Source organism: Bombus flavifrons, chromosome 1 (genome assembly GCF_040668555.2).
Source record: "Bombus flavifrons isolate JBK064 chromosome 1, iyBomFlav1_principal, whole genome shotgun sequence".
NCBI lineage: Eukaryota > Metazoa > Arthropoda > Insecta > Hymenoptera > Apidae > Bombus > Bombus flavifrons.
In genome coordinates, this window is record NC_138442.1 from 13,285,603 (window position 1) to 13,310,464 (window position 24,862).

Sequence of the window (24,862 nt, forward strand, 5' to 3'; positions counted from 1 at the left end):
AAGGGAATCGAGCGAACGTACAAGATCGTGGAACAGATAACGTCGTCGAGAGAAGAAACGAATTGTTGAAAGACGCGTTGTTTTCTCTGTTACAGCGCTGAAGGTGAAGCTTACGCTGAGGCGACCCATCAATCAGCTGGTTGCGCAAGGCATCATGCCATGTAAGTAACTCCACCGTAATAAAAATTTTCGCCGACTTTTTGTCGAATCCACGAGGACTCGGCCTTACACCAAATTTACAAGTTTCCCATCGAATTGAATTTTACGAATAATTTCCAACGTCCGTAATTGAAAATTTGTACGCCGATGTTTTTCTGCTCTTCGAATAAAGCAACGAGGCCATAAAGATTTCAAGACCGTAGACGAGTGTTCTCGTCGAATGACTGTCAAAGCAAAATCAATTAGGAGTTTAGAGAGCACGATAAAACTGGACAAAAACAGTAAAGTCAGAGAGTTCGTTGCCGATGGTATTTAGTGGCCAGTAAAAGCGAAGGAAAACGATTCCGTCCGGTCGAACAAATTTATTTGCCCGACTCGAGAGGGGGCTTCGAGTTAGATTTAACAAGTTCGTCACCGTGTCGCGTTTTTTCCCGCGATAACGGCCGATTAATCCACTTACAACTTAATTACCACGCGATTGCCCGTGATGGCTCGGCCAACCGCGTAAAAGGAAGTAACTGGGGCACCAACGACTTCCTAAAGTACCTTAAATTGACGTGCTCACATACAGTGATCAATTGCGCGCTAATATCGCGTGTGATCTTTCCTTTGGTTCGCTAGTAGTTGCCCCCTTCTTGCAAACCATCGCTCTCTACGAGATAATTACTACCAGTTTCAAATTCAAAACAAAAAGTTGAAAATCATTGGCATTAGGTAATTCAAAGGAAATTCGCGATTGAAATTGTTTTATTGGTTATCCACGATCGCATTATATCCTACCATTATCACATCGAATAATCTACTTTATCAATTGCACGATACAGTTCGAGTATTCGATAACGTATAATCTAACGACAGAGCGAGCCTACAATCGCGAAATAATCTAATAATCCGACAATCTAGTAGAATCTGTTCATCGACGGAATTTAGCGACTACAGTCTAGATAATCCGACGAGGCAGTACGGTGCTTCGTATATTAAATTTACGTATAATTTGCTCGCACAAACCAAACTACCACTACATAGCAAACTTCATGCATCGAAATACAGCCTGTTTATCGCAGGCTGGTAGAAATACGACGTTCGATACCCTCCGTTTCGTCTGGCGTTCGCGCGAACCATCGTGTGCAATTTCGTTCCACGGGATGTAGTCATTTACAGCTTGCAAGAGTCGAAGATATCGCGCATGGCAACGGGGTAATGGTTTTTTCGCAGAAGCGACTTGCAATTACGTTGTAGATCCGTTTACGTGACACGATTAATTTCACGTTGCAAAAGCAGCTAATTTTACCGGATAAAGGATTCTAATTTTAACGCGCGAGAAAGAATGCTCGAACCAGTTAAGATGAATCAAAGTTTCACGATCAACGAAGTAGGCTATCAAATCATTCATAGATTTCCTTACTTCGACTTCAATGGCGTTACAAAAATATTTACACTGCACCAGCACCTACATTTACAATTCAGAAGAAGTATCTTTACATCCGAGTGAAACACGCACGAACGTCGAACAATGACGGACTGAACGGTCCATGCAGCTGCTCGTATCATCGTGTATTCACACGGAAGCGGTTGCATAATCGGCGAAATTTTCCGGACGCGCTCGCTTATTATATTATACAATGCGCCCACGCGCGATCCTCGCCAATGAACCAGCCGCTAAGAAACAACACAAAGCTGCGACTCGCTGCGAGAATCACGGAATCTAAATCGAGCGTTTCGCAAGCCACGCACTCGAGATCGTGTAAATGGCAGCGAATAATTTCCTGTATTCTCGTCGGCCGACGTAAACCGCAAAAATTGAATTCCACCCCGGCGAATCAAGACATTTAATAGATCGTACTAACAACGTTCTTGAGACTATCGTTGCAGCGCGATTAGGACTGATTGCGATTGCAAGTCGCAATTATTTCGATCGCGAGTCGTAAATCCAAAATCTCGATTGCCCATTCCCCTCGTAACAACGACTGGCGCCTGTTGCGTGCAATCGTAAATGATTTAGGGTTGCCGATTGCTTTTGCGCTTCTCCTCGTTTGCGTGATGAGACTCTATCGATGCACGTGAACTATTTGAACGAAACGATGATTCTAGTAAAATACGATTTTTCTTTACGTTGCGTTAGACATCGAATAGCTAACTTTGAATTACAACGGTTCTATAAAGAAGAATCTTTGATATTGAAACGAATTTACGAAAGTGCAACTTTCGTCGATACAAAAAAGAAATAGAAGAAGGCCGTGACGCGTTGTACACTGTGTGCGCGCTTTCACCCAAACGAAGCGATTACATTTGCATGAAAATTGAGACACTTTCGAGGCCATTCACGAATCTCGACGTAATTGCCTCGGATTTCGCGTAAATATCAGTGGGCCGATCGCGAACACGAGAAACTCGAATATGAGGACGCATCTTAGGCTCACGGATCTCGCGTTCGATACGAATGTAATAAAGTCGCGCGACAACGAGAATTTACCGTACAAAATTAAATTCTCGACGTAGGTATCGTTTATTTTTATGGTCGTTTCCTCGACAGGGTAAAACCTCGAGTCCCATGCACGTCCATCGGCTCGTGATTTACTCGCATCTCGATAGAAACTGGACAATTAGGTCACAGCTGGCTTGTGCGAATATATACTCGTGTATAGCCGATAGTACACCCGCGGCGAGTTTCGCTAACAAACACGCGTGGGTGAGACAAAAGCCGCGAGCCATTGCTCGGGGATGTTGGAAAGGCCTAATTGATTCGAATCGTTCGGTTAATTTTAGCATTTCCTACGCAGTCTCGGCTACGTTCGCCGCTCCCTGTCTTTGCACGCGCTTTCAGATTCGCGGCTCGCCAATTTTCCCGCAGCTAACGAGCTTCTCTTGTGCGTTACACGGCCAATTCGTACACATAGCTAGAGCAACGATCGAACAAACGATCTCGGCGCCATTGAGTAGCCACGATTTTCACGGATGATTTACGAACGTTATAAAATCTTGCGTCCATCGATGGACATACGTAACGAACGATTCGTGAAATTATCGCCAACATATTATAAACATAGTTGAAAGTGAGGTAAGCCGGAATTTATCGGGCACGAACGAATCCGTTGGTAAGACAGTGGAGCAACGTGTTTCCATATTTTCATTGCCACATCGACGCACCGTAGGTGGCATGTACCTTTTATTCCACGTAATTATGCGACAGTCGTGTGTGCGTCGCTCGTCCGGAAATAGTGGAGCGATGCTCACGTAGAGTGTAGAGAAAACGGTCCGGGGATCATTTATCCGGGAACTTAATGGCGTGCAGGAATGCGACGAGGCGTTTGACGTTGACACCAAAATGGCGCCACGAGGCCAGTCCTTTGAGGGCCATCGTGCCGGAAATTGATGCGTGCAGCATGCGTCGGAGGACACCCTAAAAGCTTCGAAAGTGCTTTTTCATTCGGCCGGTTCTTTTATTAGATCGCGCCCTTCGTTGCGGAGCACTGCTTCGCTTCTTTCGCTCCTCTCCGCTATCGACGCGCTCGAAGAAAACTCGATGAAAGTATAGTCGCATTCCACCGAGCGTGATTTAAATGTCCCCAGCGGAAGATAAAATCTTCCGAGCGTATGTCGCGGCCGAGATTTTAGTTCTACCGCGAGGGAATGACAGTCGAGTTTTTTAACCAGCTGGAAATAGTGACTTCCTCCGTGAGGCAAGGTTACTTGTCTAAAATTACGCTTCGATCGAAACGCTGCTTCCGATAAAACGTAGTTCGTTGTTTAAAATACTCAAACGATAGAATGGTAAACAAATACGTGGAGAACGCGAGATTTCTAAATATGTATTTTCATCCGAGGAACATTGATTTCGGCGTCGAAACGCGCACTATTTTCAACGCGTCGGAAACGGTACCTGCGAAGATAAACTCTCGAGATCGCGTACCTTTATCGAGATCCTCATACCGGCACGTCTAGGATATATTTAGTCGGTGTTATCGTGGAACAAATTCGACACGCGTGGTAAACTCTGAATAGATTTCTCGAAAACTAACGATTATCGATTGGTATTCCCACAGCTCTGAAGACACCGCCGGCGTTTCACGAACAACGGAAGCAATTGGAACGGGCGAAAACCGGTGACCTGCTGAAGGCGAAGATCCAGCAGAGACCAGGTCGGGAGGAGCTGGTTAGACAGCATATCCTCGAAGATGTGGGTCACGTGGATCCGAGCCTGGCCGAAAGGCAACGGATGCTGAAAAAGGCCAGGTTAGCCGACCAGCTGAACGACCAACTCAGTCATCGACCTGGACCGCTCGAGCTCATCCAGAAGAACATTCTCCATACGGAGGAGCCTATTGAGAGGGCGGTTAAAGGTGAGCGCATGCATCAACTCGATCTGTCTTCCGCGATCTTGATCGATAACCATCGGACGTTTGTAAAAAGAGCATCGTTAACGCGTCTTTTGTGTCACGTAAACGCAGCTTGTTTCCTTATATTTTGCTTAAACTTATCCTTTCCTTGTTATCGTTTTCCACCAGAGGGTCACATTTCCTTCAAGGCCACCTGCGAAGGCCAAGTAACCAAGCCTCAGCATCCAGACCATTACATCACCTTCGAGGATGATTCTCAGAGTTCGGAAGGTGCACCGTCGCCCCAGCTGGAATCTCGGTCGGATGTTTTGGAAACAGCGGCTGCCTCGGCTGGTATAGTGACCGTTTCCCTTAGTATTCCAACGACTGGCGGTGCCGTGGTAGTCTCGTCCACGTCGCCGGTGTTCCAACAAGCGTCGAACGAGTCGACGATACAAACGTTCGCAGAACTGTGCAATACGGTGGTGGGTTCGCAGCAGCAACAGCAGCAGCAGCAATCCCAGCAGCAGGCGCAGCACAATCAACAGCATGCTTCTACGCAGGTGAGCGGCTCGAGAATCGCGTAAATCCCGATCTCCGACGGAAGGTTGATTTATCGGTCGATGTAGATGGACGATAACGGCGTCCCGAAAGAAAGACATTTCGAGACAATAAGCGGGGAACGTCGATAGCGATGGAAAAAGCATCGAAGCACGCCGCAAAAATAGATTTACGTCGGACGTTAAGAGCTGCTCATAAATTGGCAGCGTACCGATGTAAGCTGATTAATCGAGGATTCCACAGTGAAAAAAGCAACGATCTCTGTTAACAGGCGAGTCAGACAAACGGTCCATCGACGACCCTCCTTCCACTGGCGCCGGCGCCGAGTCCGATGTCCTTGGGCTCGACCACGTCCAGCCTGAGTCCCCTTTCCAATATCTCGATAGCGTCGCCACCGGCACCACCGCCGGCCGCCATCACCCCCAGGCCGCAACCAAGCCCCATAGCCGCTTCCACGTGTCAGAGGAGCGACGCGCCCGGAAAGGATAAGAACAGGAAGAAGTCGAAGACCAAAAGCCAACCGAAGACTCGTACCATCAAGTTCCATGAGTACAAAGTAAGTCGCTTTGATTACTTCTATTATCTCTTTGAATGCCCCTATGTTGTCTTTTACTCGCGGTACCGATCCACTCACGCTTTTCATTGTGCTTCGCTAGATATATTATGTACACGACTGAGATAGTTCTTGGCAATTATCGATCTTCCCATTGAGTATTATACGTGTATTATAAATCGATGATATGCGGGCGATGTAACGGTAGAACGTACATAAAAGAAAAGAACAGGAATCGATGTAGCGTTTACTACTTTCACTCTTGATTCTGTTTATATTTCCCGGTGGTGGGCGTGAACGCACGGCTCTCATGCCAGCAAGGTGCAAATATATTACTTAAACGTTAAACCTGGCCGTACGAAAGTAAAAACTCGCGTAACGTTTTATGACTCGCCTCGTACAAAGCGTGGTGTTACGTTGCCGCTAAAATTTCGGAACATTTTCGATTCTCCGTGGCCCCGTAAATATAAAGCGAAATCGTCCTGTATCGGCTACCGATATTTGGAAAGATAAGAGAAAGAAGAAAGAAGAAGACGAAATGATTCGAAGTTAAAAAAACTGCGCGAAATAGAAAAAAGATTCGAGGAGGAGACGAAACAGATATAGGAGACAAGGAGGCAGAGACAAAGAGGAAACAAAAGAAACAAGAAGCTCGAAAAGGAAAAAAAACGACAAACGGGAGAAAAGAAAGCAGACGAGAATGGCGAATGGCCGAAGAAAAAAAAAGTAAGAGCGAGCAGAAGAGAAGGGGTAAAAGCAAAGTAAAAAGGGATACGGACGGCCGGTAAATCTCGGCTCCCGTAGCCCGCGAGGGAGCAATCTCTTTCTCTCTCTTTCCCTCTCTCTCTTTCTATTTGGGCAAAGAGAAAAGAACGAAACGCAGAAGGAGATCGTATCGGGTGATTAACTCTCGCGATCTCTTGAAGGGCCTGGGGCCCGGGGCCCACCTCGTTAGCTCTGAGTAATTCGAGCGCTAATTGCACCTAAGAGCGAGGAAGCCAGGGAGCGGTGAAGAAGCGGTTCCAAGGGGGTCCAGGCAGTTTGGAGCTGAGAGAGAGAGGAAGAGGGGTCCAGGGTCCAGCCGAGTTCGCGATAGGTGCCAAAGGCCCAGGCCACGCTCCTGAAACATTCGGGATATGGCGTGGTCGGTGTGAAAGCGAACCGGGAATGGGCGTGCAAATGAGGGCGCAGAAAACATCTTGATGTATCATTTATCACTCGCGCCTTGGCTTCTCCCACGTTGCTGATCCTCCTTGGACCGCTAACTTGATTTTTGCGTTAGCCTTTTCGTTCACGCGTTTCCGCGACGAATACTATGTAGGAATTTTCGACGAAGACTTTTAAAGACAAAGACGATTAAGACGTGGAAAAAGAATCGCGACTGGCAACTTCTGTTATCCGTTTTGTGCCATGAAGAAGAGTATACGGATGTTTGTAGAGTGGAACGATGATTTTGCGATTAAGCAATTAGAGATGAACTAGGAGTGGAGGATACCGAGCCCCTTTTAATTCGTCGGTGGTCATTAATATCGACTGACATTGAACGGTGATTGTTCCCAGGGCCCGCCAAACGCTCAAAAGACCTCAGTGTCGTCTACAACTTCCGGCCTCGGGTCGGCACCGCCTGGCGAGACCAGCTACGAGCTACTCCTTCAGCAGCAACAGCTATTTCTCCAGTGGCAGCTCGAATGGCAGCATAAGGTACGCTTACCTCGATGAAAGCGATAGCCGACCAAATAGAAATATTATAAAGCGTCCACTTTCTTCGTCTGTTAGCAACAGGCGAGCGAACGGGCGAATCCAGCCGGATATGTCTCGTTAACGCCGTACTTTCACCCCGACAATTTGCATGGCAATTACGTTATTACGTCTAAATTTATAATCGAAAATTGGGCTCAAGTTACAAGACGGCGGGGTTACTCAATTCGAACGTTCGTTTTATGTAATTATCGTGTACCCGGATCCGAAGCTCGCGGTCCGCTCGGACGTTACATAATTCGGTTGTTCTGTTGTTTAGTACCCTCAGATCATTCTACCGGCAGCGCAAAAGCCGCCACTGTCTTTGAACAGCAGCGGTGCCAGCGACGCTGGAAGCATCAGCGGAAGCAGCGTGAACGCGCCGAGTCCTGCACCCTCGAATTCCTCGAACAACCCGTCGGAACAACCGCCCTTAAGGCCTTTGGGCAAGCTGGAGGACATGAAAGGTAAGTGTCCTAAGCTCGATTCGGGACGGATAGCGAAAGAAACTGGTTAATTATATCGCTGAGAATAAACTGTACTCATGAAAAAAGAAATAACAAAGCACAGACAGTGCCAGTGATTGATTGACCGAAATAAATGTAACCCTTTCAGTAAGTGATCTCAAAGTAGAGTTGAAACGTCGAAACTTGCCGGTATCTGGCTCGAAGCCACAGCTGATCGAGAGATTAAAGCCGTTCACGGAATCGTCTAGCGGCAACTCGACGTCTAGCTCAAATGGACCGCACGTGACGCACATGGGTCACATATTGATGGACACCCCGGGGCCAGTCACATCCGACGAGTCGAGCTCCCATGCCAAAAGTCCTGGCTCAGCCGTCAAGGACGAACCTAACAGTCCTCGCACAGATTCGCCGCATGGTAGCGAACACGACGATCCGTCGAGTCCCCCAGGTATTTCAGCGCGTTCCTTATTACGTATATTTCCTCCAGATATAAAGTAAAAAATACGATGTACACTTAAGTGAACGATAAAACTTTCGAAAAATGAATTTTTCGGAACGCAACACACGTCCGTGTTTTCACGATGTAGCCCGTGTTTCAGGAGACGACATAATCAAAGAGCAGAGGAAACGGATAGAAGAGTTGCAACGTGAATTATACAAGTCTCAACAGCAACTTCAGCAGATCCGTCAAACTCAACCGTCTACGGTTCACGCTGAGAAGCTGGTGTTGCAGCAACACATCCAGAACAAGATGCAGCAACAGCAACTGGCGTTACATTTGCAGCAGTTGCAGCACCTACAGCAGCAACAGCAGCAGCAACAACAGCAACAACAGCAGCAGAATCAACAACAGTCTCAACAGCAAACGCAACAGCAACATGCTACGTTCCAGCAATTGAACGCAAAAGCCAGCCTCGCTGCGTTCTTGCAGGCACAGCCAAATAATACTGCTGCCATTCTGGACTCTTCGACTCTGACTGCGATTAATAATAAAAAGAATCAGACCAAGAACAGTGCCACCGTGCAAATACCCGCAGCGATAGTTTTCAACCTGCCCAAGCCTACGAAATTAAATGGCTCGCTGCTGAGCGCTTTGATGGCGCAGGCGCAGGCTCAGCAACAGCAGCAACAAACTGTTACTGCCGAAGATGGAAAACCACCGCCTCCTCAGTACGACGAAGCCGCAAAACTTTTAAAGGTAAAGATGTCTGCCTGCTTTGATATATTTGATTTGTAGTAGAAAGAAAAGGAAGGGAAAAACTATATTCGTGTTCAAATAGAACTTCAACGATTCTATTCCATAATTCTATTCCACTCAGGTTAAAATTGAACCGGTCCAAAAAAGTCACATCAAGAGTCAAGTCGTGGACGATGTGTTGGAGATCCTGATCAAGAATGGCGAATTACCACCAAGCGCCGCACAAGACCCAGCCACACCAACGACACCGAACAGACAGCTCCAACAAAATTTGGTGTTCACGGCACCAGCGGACAGTCAGACTCATTCGTTGGTTTTCACCGCTGCTAGTCCAATCAGTCCGATCAGTCCGATTGCCATGGAGGTTTCCCAGAGTGATTGCGTGAGTTCACCGGCGCCGGCGCCACCGCCACCGCCTCCTTTGCCTTTGGCAACCTTCTCTATCCAGCTGCCAACCGCGTTACAACAGTTACAGCAGCAGGAAGAGATCTCGTCGTTCAACACAGACCTGCTAACCTCGGAAGGTGACCTGGACGCCGCGATGCTGCTCAGCCCGCAGTCCGCCCAGCAAGCATCGCCTGATCCTCAGCCTCCTCAAGAAGTAACTTCTTCGGATAACGCAAATTTAGACCTCAAGGTATATCCGATTACAAAGCGAGGATTTTCTTCGTCTTCGAAGTCAATGGAAAATATATCGTATCGATTTTTCGTTTCAGGAACTCGAGTTGGACCTCGAAACTCTAGACACGATGGATTTCAGTCAATTGGATTGCGACTTAGGAGTAAAAATGGAAGCACCCCAAGAGTTGATGGACATCGGCGACATGCCCATGGACATGGACGATCCAGACTGGCTGGATTCCCTGATGCCTCAGTCTCCTCCGACTGCTTCCACGGTGTCGAATCATCAACCAGCCCCACCGACAAGTTTGTCGAGTGGTACAGACATTTACGACCCGTTGCTAGCTAGTAGTCAAGACCCGTTTGATCTCTTCAACATGGAGGACTCCGACTTCAAGATGTCTTCCGATCTGTCACTAACTTGGGACAAAGTCGACTTCGCAACCTAGCCCGAGATCTTTCCTCGGAGCTCGGCCTTGTGTACTTAATCCACGTATCAACGGGAAAACGAAAAGATCCAGCGAGGCACAGAAACAACTTAACAACCTGGCAAAGCCAAGTGCTACACTTGTTGTGATTAATCTGTGACTACTTTTGGTGCATTTTTATGAATCGTTTTGCAGTTGCTTGCCTCTGATACTGTTTTCTAGCGAGTTCGGCGCTGTGCAACTTCCCGTGGACATTCAAACTATTGTACTTACGCGTACAACTTACGCTTCTCGATATCGAGCGAAGAACTTTCTTACGAAAACTGAACTAGGAGTAACTAACTATATAATTTTCATGAAACCGCAATTCTAGGTGAGTAATTTAAACACGTGAAAAAAAGAAAGGTGCATAATTGCGAGAGGATCGTAGCGTGAAAACGCAAGGGTGAGAACAAGACCGCGAAGCAATCGTTTCTAAGGGGTTTTATAATAGAAGATAATTGTCATCAGTGCACGAATACTTTGGTCTTCCTCGGTCAGTATAAGAACCAATGCATAGTACCGTCGTTCTTTCGTTTCATCGGATCGGTCGCGCATGGATTTTTTTCTGTAATCACGGCTATTTGAGATTCGAATGATCGTCCGAGCAGGACGAATGTAGAAAGCGAAGATGAGTTCGTAATGGCGAATGCATCCTGCGATCGAAGATAAGACGACAACGACGATATCTTCAAAATTCTCCAAAGAATCTCCTTACGAACGTTTTAGCTAGTTTTTACTATCCAGTCTACAGTCGTGTGTTGCTTGAGTTTTAATAACTGCGAATAGCATGTGTGTTAAACAGGAAAACGGGAAAGCGGCGTATATGTTTTTCTCGTATGCTTCTCCCTTCCAACCTCATTTCCTTCGAACTACATCCCTCCGAAACAGAACCTTATTCAACTTTAACGGTATAATCGAAATACTTATTTATGAAAATAAGTATATTGTAACGGTTGTAAAACAATTGTATGTATGTATATATGTATATACGCATAGATATACATATATATATGCATATATGTAAAATATAGTGTACGCTGAGTTCGAAAACACAGGTGCGTTCGGTAAGACAAAAAGGAAAAAGTAATTTAAAAAAAGAAAAAAAAAAAATGAAAGAAGAAGAAAAGGAAAACCAGAAGAAGCAAGATCGACGGCTTTCCCGCACAGCTATATATAATTTTTCTAAGGCAGAGCATGTGATGTTAGAGATTACACATACATATTATAATCAATAATCGCATAGAAATTTTCAGAATGGGTGCAAACAAAAGGTATACCGATGTAAGGGTATCGTGCGGTTCTCCTGTTTCTTCGTTTCCCTTTACAAATCTTTTTTGTTGTTTTTGTGACATTCCATGTTTCCAAATGAGCAAGAGATCGAAGCTACGCGTACCACGAGCCACGCTTTTGTTCATAAATTTGTGCAAGAGTTAAGAAGGATTCGTCTCAGAATTTTGATTGGCCGATCGAAGCTTCTAACCTAACTTTATACATCGCATTGTACCCAATTCGAAACGATAAATGCAGCTATGTTTATTTAAATTGGATTGTGTCAAGATATTGTTGTATAGGTTACGTTTGTATCGTATGTGTTTCATGTTGTATTCTATTGAACGTACGCAAAATAGAAAGCACCAAGGAAGAAGCCACGCGCCTTCCATTTCTCTGAGACGTTCTTTGCAGAACCAAGTGGCTTCGTACGCCGACGTAACGATAAAGGATCGCACTGCCTAAATCGGTAATAAGGAGCGAAAGTGTTGAATGCGTACAGTGTTACCTAGCGTGATTAATATGTGAAAATGTATGTGAGTGCGTCGAGACGGTATCAGCGTATGAGATCAGCGATGGTGCTAATTGAAACCCCACTTAAAGCTATCAGTTGTCCTCGAGTGGCCGCGATTGAATCACAAAGCAATCTTTTACAGTATGGTGCAATAAAATTTCTGTAATTCAGGATACTTTTGTTAAAGTAAAAAAGTATCTTAATTTTTTTACGATGTGTGGATTCAAATTCTAAAGACGAAGAGTGCTTTGTTGATTCGATTAGGCGTAGTCCCTTATTTTCACGATAGAAAGTGGCACTTTGGCAAGCAAATACATACCATCATCGTTCACCCCATATCGCACAAAGAAGCAGCAAAAAGCAACATTCCAAACGTTCTTCACATGCAATAGAGAAACATCGTATCAGCCCCGAGACACCATGCTCCTCGTAGAAACAATGAAGCAATCAGTCGCGATGCACCCTCATTTTACGGTAGTTCCTTTGCAAAGCACTAATTCTCACTTAACGTGTTTCTCAATCAATATGAACGACCCGGATCGTAAATACTTAAATATCTTAACGAAATTGACGATCGAATGTAATTACAAATACAAGCGGGTGAATAAAACAAGTATATTCGGAATAAAACTCGAGCGCAACACCTTTCGCGCGCCATAACTCACTCAATTTACAGTGCCCTCTCGTGTTTACGGTCATAATCAATTCAGAATCCGTGCATTTAAATCGAACCTGGTCCCATTTATTCGATTGAATATTAAAAATCGCTTTGTAACTACACTACTAATTTTGCATTTAAGCTCCATAGCGCGGGAAAATATGGAAAAAGAGGAATGTTTCCACGAAAATACAGAAGAGAACATGGTGCGTGATCGGGGTAGAAAATCGTGCCAAAAATCCCCTTGCCACCGCGTATCGCTTCGTCATTACAATTGTACCACCCGTTGCCATGACAATAAAAGTTTGTATCGTGTTGTAAAATATTGTATCATACGTAAATTAGAGTCATGAGTATGCCGACTTGTCATCTATGAAACAGGCTTGCTTGTACAAATATGTTTAGGATAAAACAATTGCGATATTTAATCGCACTTAAGTGATCACAAGCAAGCGGACGACCAGCGCCATCGACCAACATATAGCGTACGATCCCTCATCGTTTTTGTTTCTTTTTTTTAACGTATTGCAGCAAATATCGTTGCTTAGCATTGTAATCCTGTAATTATTTCATTTTCTTCGAATCATGAATCATGAAATCTATCGATGATTGATTGATTGATTTGTCAGGCTGTGCGAATCTGATAGTCTGTCGTGAAACGCGTGAAAGTGTCTTTGTTTGTATAATCGAGCGTATGAGAATATTGTCGAATGAATATATGAACAACAACAAAAAAATAAGCGATTAGATGAAATTCTACGGGACGAGACTCGTCTGTATATAGAGTTTTTGTGAAATATACTTATAACATGCTACGTGCGGTTGTACTGAAAGTAACAAAAGATAATGTAATACGAACATGAGCATGCGTATGCGCGGACACACACCTACATACAATCACACGAACATATTTTGTATGAGCATGCGAAAAAGAAAAAGGTATAAGTTTTGTTAAGTATCTATGAATTTATTGTAATGTACGTTTAAGTAACGATCACGTAATTATTGCTAGAGAGAGTGTTATTTATTTTTATTTGTTGCAAATTTATCGATTGCCTTCCATTTGAGTAAATAAATAAATTTAAAGTTATTATAGACTGTTTATTCTTTTCCCGTCTCTATTTACTTAGGAAATTCTTTTACTTTTAAAAATGCACACATTTAAATCCTTTTAGAAGTTCAAATTTCAAAGCAGCTAAGAACTTGAACGCATGCGCATACGTATTATATGATTCGGAATAATGGAGCGTAGATAAATGTCAAATTCAGTTGACGTTGTTCCGTATTCAGAAAGATTAGGAGTGGACAAGATTAATTAAATACAAAGGAAATGAGAATTGATAAACATGCTTAGTGCTAATTACGTACACACTACGTCTTTCCAAACAGAATGCAAGCAATCTCTCTATAATTATCTACTTTTCGTACCTTATAACACATATCACATCACAAACATAACCTCTGAGATATTTATACGCTAATTTGTTTTAGTATAAAATTTATAGAAATTGAAATACTATTGACCAGCAGTTAATCTTATTCTTTGCATTACCCCGGTAAGTGTAAAATTACGATATGATTAAAATAATATTAAATTAATTTGGAGTTCTTTCTTATTTTTAGTACTTTGTTACTATATTATTGCATTATGCTATTTATAACATGGACAAAGTGCCGAAAATTTGTTTCACTGTGTGAGTATATATTTTGATAGAAATTACGATCTGCAAAAGGTGAAAATCAAGAAATAATAATGAAACGAACCCTAAAAGTTACATCAACCGATGCAATAGCTCCAAAGAGGCGTGATTGGGCAACAGGTTTGCTTGTTTCTATGGAAGATCCTCAGTATAAAGTAAAAGAAAATGATAAAGTTGTTGTCATCAAAGATAAATATCCAAAAGCCCAATATCACTATTTAGTTATACCAAAAGCAGACATTCCATCTCTGTGGCACATAAAAAAAGAAAATGAAGATTTATTGTTCCACATGCATAGTGTTGCTGAAGATTTAACTCAAGAACATAAAGAGTCTGACTTCCTGTATGTATAGATATTGTTTTTATTCCACACCAAAATTAAGTCGCTCTAATACCACGTAAACATATTATTTGATGCAGTATTGGATACCATGCTGTACCAAGCATGCACAGATTACATTTACACGTAATAAGTACAGATTTTAATAGTCCTTGTCTAAAGACCAAGTATCATTGGAATTCGTTTACAACTCCCTTCTTCTTACATTCAGCAGGTAAATGTATCTGTGTCTGTTTAATAAAAGAACAAACCTTATTTTTTATAAATTGCAGACATTTGCCACCAGTTACGCGAGAAAGGTGAACTGAAAAAATTGAAATCGGAGGAGAGCGCGCAACACTTGAATACTCCGCTAAAGTGTCACAAATGCCCAACCATTTCAAAGAATATGCCGGATTTAAAAAAGCATTTGTTGGCGCATTTGTCAAATTAATCAGAAAAATCTCTTCCTATACCTGTTTTTACGCAAATAACCATCGCTATTGTAGCACGCAAAATTCTTCGAAGAAAATAATCAATTATTCAAATAACTAGATGTGCTTTTTATATGGTAATTCCTTAAGTTACAGGAATAATATTTTATTCATTAATAAATGTACTCTTATGCAATATGGATTAATGTTAATGGAATTAAATACTTAAGTTCCAATGTCATCAAGACACTTTTAGAGTGCCATATGATCTTAAGTATCTTGTAATTAGTTTATAATGTACAATAATTGTAGTGTAAATATACATTCTGTATATACTTACCAAGAATTTATTGATTCCTTTTAACTTAATATATAGGAATAAAACGGTAATTTTCAAACAGGATAGGAAAGGTTATGGTAATTAAATAACACATATATATGCGATATTTCGGAAAATTTACTATAAATAAATTTGATGTTAATATTAATAGGTTGTATCACCTATAATATCAATTACATACTAACTATTTACAGAGTCTTCTTATCCAATGTGAAGTATTTAATGTGTATAAGTAAACCGATGTGTAGGTGTACGCGTGTAAGTGTACTTTAGTCTGCATACATTTAATAATACTGCAATTAATAGTTGAACCGTCCTTGTTACGCCGAAACGGTAGGCATTTGAATAATCGCAAGGCCTTGTTGTTATTGCTTGCGTAGTTTACATTAGTGCATTCGAATGTTTTCTTTTCTTACATGCACATATTCTTGCTTGATCTTTTTAAGTATTCGTTCTTCCCTCTCGCGAGCGTATAAATTAAATTAGCTAGATCTTTTGCGTCGAATGACACTCAACAAATACACTAGAAATTTTCTTTAAGTTCAGTTAGAGCAAGTGAACTATAATAAAAAAGGAGGTAAGCGTCGCCCTTTGGGGTTAGGAATCTCAAGACCAGTCTCCAAAACCGACGGAAAACTATTTAATAAGCGACCATCCTTCCCCTCGACAGGAGCCAGCGCTTAGGAAAAATTTACGCATTTCCATCAGAAAGTTTGCAACGTCTACATAAAACGTAGAACCTACAAAGTTTACAACAATGGAAACGCCGGTGTCGCACTCCGTATCAACGACCCATGATTAAAACGATTCTCCGGGTTGATGACAGGGTAGTGAACGCATTCTTTCTTCGGAAAGGAAGCAGTTGGTCGAGGCAACGAGGAACTATAATATCGGACTCGGCCGTGAAACAGCGTTGCCGCGTCGTCTTTGTCAAAGCAACATTTCGCATGCTTCTTAAATTTTGAGAATGTCCTCGACACGTGCTTCGTTTTGACAGAAAGACTGCGTGTGTTGGTGCTTCATTTTACCTAACGCTACCGAAACGCTATTCTGCGGAACGAAGAGTATAAGGATTAGGACGGGGAGGGGGCAGGGGTGTCAGCGGCAACAACTATCGAATACCTCCTCCTCGCGATCGATTCTCACTAGTTGAAGAGAAAAAAACGACGAGGGTAGACGATCGTCGAGCCTATGCGCCCCGTTTTTAGCCCGCAAGCACCGTACGTGGCAAGCCAAAAGCGGTCATTTTGAAAAGCCACTGGGCACGAGGACAATGTTGATCCATAAACGAATCACCATTTTTTCGAGCGTACTCACGCGGCGTCGCAGGCACGACGACCGAACCACCCTCCATCGAATACTTCTCCGAATACCCTGTTTAAGTCTCCCTAAATATCGCGAGGAGAACGTGGGGATTATCATGCGTTTATAGTACAACGTGTAATGAAACGGCGCAATCAAGTCGTGGCAAAGGTAACGTCAACAAAGTATTAAACCTAAGCGCGTATTCGGCCTAAAATCTACAAACGAACGTTTATACACGATTTTCCTAACTACTATTCACAATTCATAAATATTTTATATAACTTTACGCGTCTATGTGTATATATATATATATACCTTTTTATATATATAATTATATATGTATATATAGAATATTTATGTATAGATAATATACAGCTGTATCGTACACAGTCCGGCCATGACTCGATAGCGCCATAAAGTCGAGGAATAGCGTTTCGGCAAGTCGACGCGATAAACGTGGCAGTATTATTTACAAAATACCTAAAATTACGCCTAAAGAGGATAGAGAGTAATAATATAAGTTACAGAACGTATTATAAGCACGTGCATGCGTATATACACGCGACGAGCACGCATTCGTATGCGTGTATCTACGTATGCAACAACGACGCTATGATAGGGATAGTAATAGGTATAGTAATAGTAATAGTAATAGCGCTAATAATAATAGTCGCAGTGGTAGTAGCGGTACTAGTACTAAGTCTGTATGTGAACGCCTACACGTAAACGAAGCGTGTGATCCTTACTAACGCGGAAACGTAAACTATAAAAAATAAATAAACGTAGGACAATTACGGCGAATAATAAATTAAGGAAAGATCGCGCGTGAGAAAAAAAAAATGAAAAAACAAAATCGTTCAATTAAATACGTCGACAGTTACGAGGGGAGAAAAATACTTATACGTTGGTAATACGATGAAATAATTAATTAATATTGTTAACTATAATCGTAGTAGAGTTACTAAATATTAGAAACTTAGAATAGTAGTAAGAACGACAACGACGATAGCTTGAACGCAACGAGTGTAGTAGTGTATGTGTTTGTGTGTGTGATTCTCGCAAATCTATACGGGATACTACTTCTCTTAAAGCTATCCTTTTTAATGGATTCTATTTCCTAACTACTTAATTTATAGTGTTCAAGTGCCAAGTCTTTCACGGGAAAAGAACAAAAAGAACACTCTTCCCATCTCCACCGCTTCTCTTTGTACAACAAACGCTAATCTTCTTCTCTTCTTGCATCTTTTTTCTTTTAAACTACTAAACATTACTTCCAATTAAGACCTAAACAATGTTTTTCTAGTTCCCGGCTATACACATTGTTCGATCGCGTCCGCGAGGGCCAGATCGGAGACGAAGAAAATCGGACTAAGAAACGAACGTAAAAACGCCGTGGTTGGACAACGATTTTTGTACTTACAAATATATAGAACTATGTATAGAATTAGTATATGCTTTACGAAGCCTGCTCTTCGTGACATCGCGCTAATATTTACAACGTACCGAGGAGGAAAAGGGATAACGAACAACGAGAAGAATACTGTAATATGAAGAGAGCAAGGGACCCAACGGAATAACGCGCAACATTCCGCAAATCCCTTTCAGGCAACGTAAACTATTTATTAAAGCTGCAAAGCGGCAATGTTGTCCCCCACTGCATTTTTTTTATCTTTTTTTGGTTAACTTCGACTATATAAATTGATGTCCTAGATTCGTAAAATCGACAGCGAACACAAAACTATCATACGAATCACACATTGTCACTCCGCCGTCGTTTTAACTTCTAAAAGAACTCGTCTGTATTTTCCTATGTAATTTTGGCTATATTTGGAACAAAATTGCTACATACTGCCACTGCTTTAAACGCGAATAATCGACATACGCCTGGCTTCCGTTTACGTTAGTCTAACGTTAGTATAACTCTTTTTGTTCCTTTCTTCGTCAACCAGGTACTACCGTTTCTCGTCTCTTCTCCCAAAGAGTTACGAAGCGTCGATTTAACACGATAAAATTTTGATTGTGATGTCCCGATTACGTGTCACGAATTATAAATAACAAAATTCGCGCGGATGAACGACTTTATTTTCCTTTCCCCGTAATGAAAGTAGTGGGCAGCCAGGCGACCTCGATCACGAACGTTATGTCACAGGCAGCACTTAACATTGTGAATACACACAGCTAAAACCTTGGCTAAAAATTTCGCTATTCCTTGTGTGTTCACGTGCGACGAACGTTGTGCAGTTTTTTCAAGGTTCCGCGAGTTCGATAATAAATAACAAAACGTAACTAGTGAAAAAACCGGCAATCGCACGATTTCGATAACACTTTTTGTGCTTTTTGTATATCTCTTCATTCCTCTGTATTTCAACAGAAGTCTACTATTATATAAACATTTTGTATTTTTATCTAGAAAATTTTCCTAATCTGTACACAGTGCTTTGAACGCGTTAGAAAAACGCTAACCTATTCTAGACTGTACCTCTCCTAATGCCGAGTTACACGCTAACAAACGATCTAAATAAACGCCCCCTCTGGCCATAAACAAATTAATAATACATCGGTGATCGCACCTCGCGGACATTGTTATTACCGTAATCGGTGAAACGTTCATTTGTTCTGTTCCATCCGAAACGATCTATGTTCATCAGTCTTTTGTTTAAGCGGTGGACTCCTGCAGGCCGTAGTAATGGACTCGCATATTCTCGATCGCTCTACACCACTCCAATGCGAATCCTTCGGGATCTTCGAGATAGTACGTTCTGTTTGGCTGTAACAGGTAACGACAGCAAATTATAGAAACGTCGTAACGAAAATGTCAGTTACAAAGGGAAAAGCGCGACGACGAAAGAGAAACCTACCGTGTGGACGAAGAAGATCTTGAAGCTCTTCGGCTCGACCCTAAGTTCCGGACTCCAGGGTATCTCGCCCTTCAGCACCATGTTTACAGAATCGACGTAATATAGGTGTGGTCCGGTAGTGAGCAGGAGCATCCTTCGTCTAGCAAAGAGACCTTTCCTCTTGTTGACGAAGCCCTGCTTCAGTATCAGGTTGCCCTCGACGAAGCAGTCCCACTGGTTCGAGGCACGTTGCTTCTCTAGCCGGTTTCTGATCTCCTCCGGCGTTAGATCGGCGATGTTACTACCGTCAGCAGTGGTCCTCGTTCTTCTCGGTTTCTCGACGACCGTACTGGGTTGCGCTGGTTTCTCGCGCTCAGTGGTGGTATCTTCATCGTCGTCGTCGTCATCGTCTTCGCCGATGCCCAGACCAAGAAGCCTCGTGAGCTGTTTGTCGTCGAGGCCGGGTTCCAGATGATCGGGAACCCTGTACTGCGACCTAAGCTCCTCGTTCTCAGACGTACCGGGTAGGTAAGGATAGATCGGCGGTGGTGTCTGCTCGTGGAGGGTTTCAAAGTCGACACCCTCGAAGAACGGATGCGCCCTGATGCTGGGATATCCGGCACCATGTTCGTCCTGGGCACCCAATCTCTGCGATGGCTCGAGCACCAATAGCTGACTGACGAGGGATCTCGCCAGCTCGCAGAATCCGTCAGGGATTTCGTACTCGAGTTTCAGGATCTTTTGGAATATCATGTACTCGCTCCTAGAGCGGAACGGTGGCAGACCAGCGACCATCTGGTAGATTATACAGCCGAGGGCCCAGAGATCGGAGGCTCTGCTCGTCTTGTCGGTTAAGAGCTCCGGAGAAACGTATTGGGCGGTACCAACGAACGAACCCCTGCGTTCTCTTCGGTACGGTTGTTGCTGCTGCTGCTGTTGCTGCTGCTGCGAATCGTCCGTTGCGGGGTGCGTCACCACTGTCTCCGGGTCCTTGAGAATCTTCGCGCTACCAAAGTCGGTGATGAGCACGTGCATCTTCTCGTCCAACAGTATGTTCTCCGGCTTGAGATCGCGATGGATGATGCCGAGCCCGTGAAGGTACTCGAGAGCGCGAAGGATCTCCGCCGAGTAGAACTTGGTACACTCGATGTCGAACGAGCCAACCTTGTTGATATAAGGCAGGAGCTCACCGTTTTTCGCGTACGATAGAACGAAATAGAGTCTTTCGACGTCTTGGAAGGTGCAAAACAGGCGCACGAACGAGTGTTTCGCGCCCGCGAGCATGTTTAGCACCTCCTTCTCCCGCTTCACGTACTCCGTTTTCTTCTCCTTGATGATGTGACGCTTATCACACACTTTTATCGCGTACTCCTTCCCAGTATGGATATCTTTGGCGAGGTAAACCTACGGAACAATCGAAACAACGTACTGATTAGATCGATATTCGTAGCGTACGCGACTAAACATAATGGGGAGTAAAAATGGGGAGTAAAAATAGGGAGAGGAGTTGCTGGGTTGCGAAACAGAAAAAGTTTCAGGGACAACTGCTACTACCGACGCGCCATACGAGAGAAACTTTCTTCGTAACAAGGGGAAAGTTTGAGAGGAATCACATCGGGAGGGTCCGAGACCGTCGACACTTTTTTCTTGCCCCCTTTTCTGCTCTCTTCTCAGTGTAATTCGGAGCTTTTTAATGATTTAATCGAGTTAACGAGATAATACACTTACGGTGGAGAAGCTTCCCTCGCCGATCGCCTTGCCAAAGATGAAGTCCTTGGGAGTCCGCTTGTGCGTTGGCGGGTTGATGGTGGTAAGGGCCGGGTTCGTGGTCGGCGAAACCCGGGGCGCCAAGGTGTTGGGTGGCGCTACCACGCCATTGGTCACGTCGTTCGTTGGTGGAGACATTTTGGACACCGGCCCCTCCACCGTTACTGCCGGCTGTGGCGAAACGGTAAGCGCCTGGTTCGCCACACGCTGCAACAAAAACGTCAACGACTTGATTACTTAGAGTTCGTTTTTTGGTATCCTACGATTTAGTGATATGACCAACGTTTCAAAACAGATAATGGCAGCAACTTCGGCCTCAAATAGTGTCTTATGTACGTCAAATATTTGCAATTCCAGAGGTTTTTTGACAGGTGTGTAACGTGATCAGTAACGGTTACCAATCGAGGCAATACTTTCCGTAAAATACGAAAAGAATTCGATGATAGAGTGATAGTAGGTCGTAGAGGCACGAACTCTTGTCCGAACACTTAAGTCTGCTCTCATAGGCCAATGGTTCAGCCGGTACCAGGAAATCAGGTGCCGGAACTGACATCAGCATTACGGACACGTGGCTATTTCGCGCAGGTCAGGCTGACGGGCTCGTTTAAAAGTCCTACCACCTGACGATCCCGTGCCAAACGAAAGCGTCCAAAATGTCACGCATCGTACTTCGTATCCGAGGCACGTTGAAAGATCAAGGCTACGTGTGACTCGAGTGATTCGAGCAAAGATTGTGCAATGGCAGACGACTTTCTAACGAATCTACGGCATAATCGGCTTACGGACACGACTGTAACATAATTTCCCTTTATTTACGAGCGTGTAACAAGCCAAAGTATCGTCGAACGCGATTTAAACGGCTCTTGCAGTGGGAAAATTGAACAAGACTAGAAAAAGATGGGACGACGAGAAAGAGAAAAAAAGATTTCGCTGCGCACGCACACGAACGTGATTTTTAAGCGGTGATCGCTTCATTTCCGGTCCGAAAGACGATCGCGCCCCTTTCGCTTGCCGCTTCCTTCCTCCCATCACCATTGTGTACTTCCGTCCAAAGACGGATCTCGCGTTATACCGTGGCCGCCACAAAAGAAAGGAACTAGTTCTCATCCTCGAACAAGAGAATCCGGATGATCCTCCGTCGAAATGCTCTCTTTTCTTCTCTGACCTTCCCCTCTCTCTTTCTGCGTCTTGCCGCTCCAGCAGAACGGTCTTTGACCGTTTCCCAAATCTGCACGCCCGTTGACTCCCCAAACAAGCTTTCCGCCAAGCAGAAGACACAGGAAATCCGCGTTGCGAGAAACCTTTTGCTAACGGTGCGGGTAAATATCGACGTCTTAACGAGATGCCATTGCCAAAAATGAGCGATCGAAGATGCAGAGGGAGAGAAGATGGTGCCAACAAAGCGAAGTCGTGACACAATGCATCGCAGATACGATAAATTCCCGTTCTCATTTTTCAGAGATCTTCATCGATCATTTCGCACGAATAAGGAGGCAACTACATAACGGAAGACCCGCAACGTACCACGTTCGATGCGCGTAAACTCAAAGAACCAACCGACTATTAAATTCCTCGTAAGTTTCGCTACGGATGGTAAACAATCTCCGAGCGCGGTTCTCGGATTACGGTGTTGTTAATAAACCTAACCATGAAAGGTTTCGACGAATTAATCAAGGAATTTGCAGCGGCCGTAGCGTGGACGGCTCCGGGAAGGGAGGGTGAACCAGAGGAAGAGATCGTAAACGAGAGGAGGAATTTATATTTAGACGATGAAAACGCAAGTCGGCAAGGCCCTTTCTTTCATCCTCTTTATCCACCTTTCCTCGTTCTTCTTTCCAGGCCGGTTACGAGGCGGGCCCCATGGCGTCAACCATCCGTGTCAGGACGTCGACCTCGTCGAGCATTTGCCCGAGAGCCACCCAGCGGCCCTACTCCCTCTGCTTGGCTGGCTTTCGCTTCGCCCCGCTAGTTTATTTATTTGCTTATCTATTCCTTGGTCCCCTGACTCTCGTCTACTTCTCATACTCTCTCTTTCTGCCTTCTACTCTCTCTCTGTACACCGAGCAAAGGGGATAACCACCGACCGATACCGCAGGATAGAGAGCAGCGTCGATCGCTAGATATCAAGGAGAGAAGTCTCGAGCAGAGGGGATTCGGATAATCGATATACCGACTAACTTCCACTAGACGACCTCGCAATTTGCTTAGATCATATAGATATATACCGTTTGAGAATATCAGAGAGAGCGCGCCTCGTTTAAAATAAACCGCTCTCGCGTAAGACAAATGTACGTGCGAGCGCACGCTCAATCTCGTTGGACCTTTTTCGCGACGACGTGATATTTCGATTCGTCGATGACCCTGCGACACTTTTGCGTCACGTCCCTGTGTTGTCTGAAACGGACCTCGAGGACGCGGTCTGTTTCCGTTTGAAAAGAGAATGCAGAGAACGCGTCACACAGCTCGAGATGTATGACCTCGTCGTGATAGAAAACGAAAAAAGGAATCGACGGAGCTACATCGCGGGGAAATTTGCCGGAAAATGAAAGCCAAAACGATTGTAATTCGTAATCGATCTTCCAAAAACGAATAAATTGGCGCGAGCGTCCGTTAAACTCTTCACCCTCTCGTTCTTTCGCGCGTGTGCTCCTCTCTATCCTCCCGCGATTGCTGAATCACCCTGTACACACAACCCAGCAGCATTCCAACGGACATTCTAATTTTAGCCTTGCTCGTCTCGTCTCCTTCTCTCGCGGACAAGCGCATTCTCTGTCCGCGCGCCTTATAACGTTCCACACCGTTCTCCGCCTCTCTCGCTCTAGGTTCACGAGGTTATGTTTTTCATGCAGCCTGCCGAGTGCTGCCCTCTGCCGATGGTACGCGACACTTTCCTCTCTTTTCTCCTTTCCTTTGGTGTACAGAGACTAGACGAAGCCAGAAAGACGAGCACAAGGGGTGGCAGAAAGAGATGGAGAGCAATGATCGGTGTAACCCCACCCTGTCGCATCGGGCTTTTTGCCGGCTACCAGAAGGGACTACGCCTATTGGCGCAGGCGGCCAGCACTTTTGCCCGTGAATGAGATGTTTTGCATTCGCAGACGCTGAGAAACGTGTCGCGCACGGGCTGTGCGACTAAATTGGAACACGCTACGGCCCGAGCTGCCTCTTCGAGAGAGACTAATAAAAGGGTCCCGCGAGAAACGGCGTCGACTCTCCAGCAAACTCGATTTCTCAACCAAGAAAATTAATGCCCTATAAGAGAGTGTCCTTTGTATCGACTCCCTGTACACCTGATCTTCGTTTACTCGCACGAGTTCACTCGATCTTAAAGCGCTAATACAGCTACATAGAATACTGCTCTTAAAGCTTCAAGATGCGTTTGTGCTCGAAGCACTTGTCTCGATAGAGAAGGAAATCAACATCGAACAAAAAAGCAACAGTCGTTCTCGAACATTGTATTCCGACTTTGTTGCAAGGCAGAGGATGTAACAATAACGTTTCTAATCTTTGTATTACCGTTATTGTCATCTTGTTTTAAAACATCTGCCTATAAAGAAAAAGCACATTCACAAAAGCAATGCCGTTAGCGTGCAACAAGGTGCAAGTGAATCTTTTATCGTAAAAGAAAACGATTTGC

The 24,862-nt window shown here is 44.2% G+C and overlaps 3 protein-coding genes across 19 annotated transcripts in view; 2 read left to right on the plus strand and 1 right to left on the minus strand.

Annotated features, from left to right (window-relative positions):
- Positions 1 to 13,613, plus strand: part of LOC138187422 (myocardin-related transcription factor A) — a 299,722-nt gene extending 286,109 nt beyond the window's left edge. For 5 of the 7 annotated variants that reach the window (XM_069128318.1, XM_069128234.1, XM_069128486.1 and 2 more), the window contains 10 exons: positions 96 to 161; positions 4,203 to 4,499; positions 4,665 to 5,038; positions 5,308 to 5,592; positions 7,150 to 7,290; positions 7,607 to 7,793; positions 7,942 to 8,241; positions 8,381 to 8,991; positions 9,113 to 9,628; positions 9,708 to 13,613. In XM_069128318.1, the coding sequence (XP_068984419.1) occupies positions 96 to 161; positions 4,203 to 4,499; positions 4,665 to 5,038; positions 5,308 to 5,592; positions 7,150 to 7,290; positions 7,607 to 7,793; positions 7,942 to 8,241; positions 8,381 to 8,991; positions 9,113 to 9,628; positions 9,708 to 10,061 (3,131 nt within the window). In that variant the 3' untranslated portion in view covers positions 10,062 to 13,613. The remainder of the gene's footprint in view (positions 1 to 95; positions 162 to 4,202; positions 4,500 to 4,664; positions 5,039 to 5,307; positions 5,593 to 7,149; positions 7,291 to 7,606; positions 7,794 to 7,941; positions 8,242 to 8,380; positions 8,992 to 9,112; positions 9,629 to 9,707) is intronic. The other 2 variants (XM_069128565.1, XM_069128413.1) reach the window with 2 other exon arrangements.
- Positions 13,614 to 13,760: 147 nt separating this feature from the next.
- On the plus strand, positions 13,761 to 15,309 carry Aptx (aprataxin). Of its 3 annotated transcripts, XM_069130521.1 has the most exons (5): positions 13,761 to 14,079; positions 14,147 to 14,217; positions 14,296 to 14,566; positions 14,644 to 14,777; positions 14,836 to 15,309. In XM_069130521.1, the coding sequence occupies exons 2-5, from the start codon at positions 14,172 to 14,174 to the stop codon at positions 14,994 to 14,996; spliced, it is 612 nt and encodes a 203-aa protein (XP_068986622.1). In that variant the 5' UTR covers positions 13,761 to 14,079; positions 14,147 to 14,171; the 3' UTR covers positions 14,997 to 15,309. The 3 variants fall into 3 exon arrangements, with proteins under 3 accessions (XP_068986622.1, XP_068986768.1, XP_068986700.1); XM_069130667.1 differs by lacking the exon at positions 14,147 to 14,217 and having other exon boundaries at positions 14,238 to 14,566; positions 14,836 to 15,308; XM_069130599.1 differs by having other exon boundaries at positions 13,762 to 14,079; positions 14,147 to 14,566; positions 14,836 to 15,307.
- Positions 15,310 to 15,415: 106 nt separating this feature from the next.
- The window catches only part of Pdk1 (Phosphoinositide-dependent kinase 1), a 407,060-nt gene continuing 397,613 nt past the window's right edge, over positions 15,416 to 24,862 (minus strand). For all 9 annotated transcript variants that reach the window (XM_069129482.1, XM_069129151.1, XM_069129235.1 and 6 more), the window contains 3 exons: positions 21,187 to 21,432; positions 19,480 to 20,862; positions 15,416 to 19,388 (listed from right to left, as the gene is read on the minus strand). In XM_069129482.1, the coding sequence (XP_068985583.1) occupies positions 19,278 to 19,388; positions 19,480 to 20,862; positions 21,187 to 21,432 (1,740 nt within the window). In that variant the 3' untranslated portion in view covers positions 15,416 to 19,277. The remainder of the gene's footprint in view (positions 19,389 to 19,479; positions 20,863 to 21,186; positions 21,433 to 24,862) is intronic.

Coding starts and splice junctions, on each gene's coding strand:
- Aptx (XM_069130521.1), top strand. CDS start 14,172: ATGCTATTTATAACATGGACAAAGTGCCGAAAATTTGTTTCACTGT. Junction 14,218..14,295: donor CCGAAAATTTGTTTCACTGT/GTGAGTATATAT, acceptor GAACCCTAAAAG/TTACATCAACCGATGCAATA. Junction 14,778..14,835: donor CTTCTTCTTACATTCAGCAG/GTAAATGTATCT, acceptor TATAAATTGCAG/ACATTTGCCACCAGTTACGC.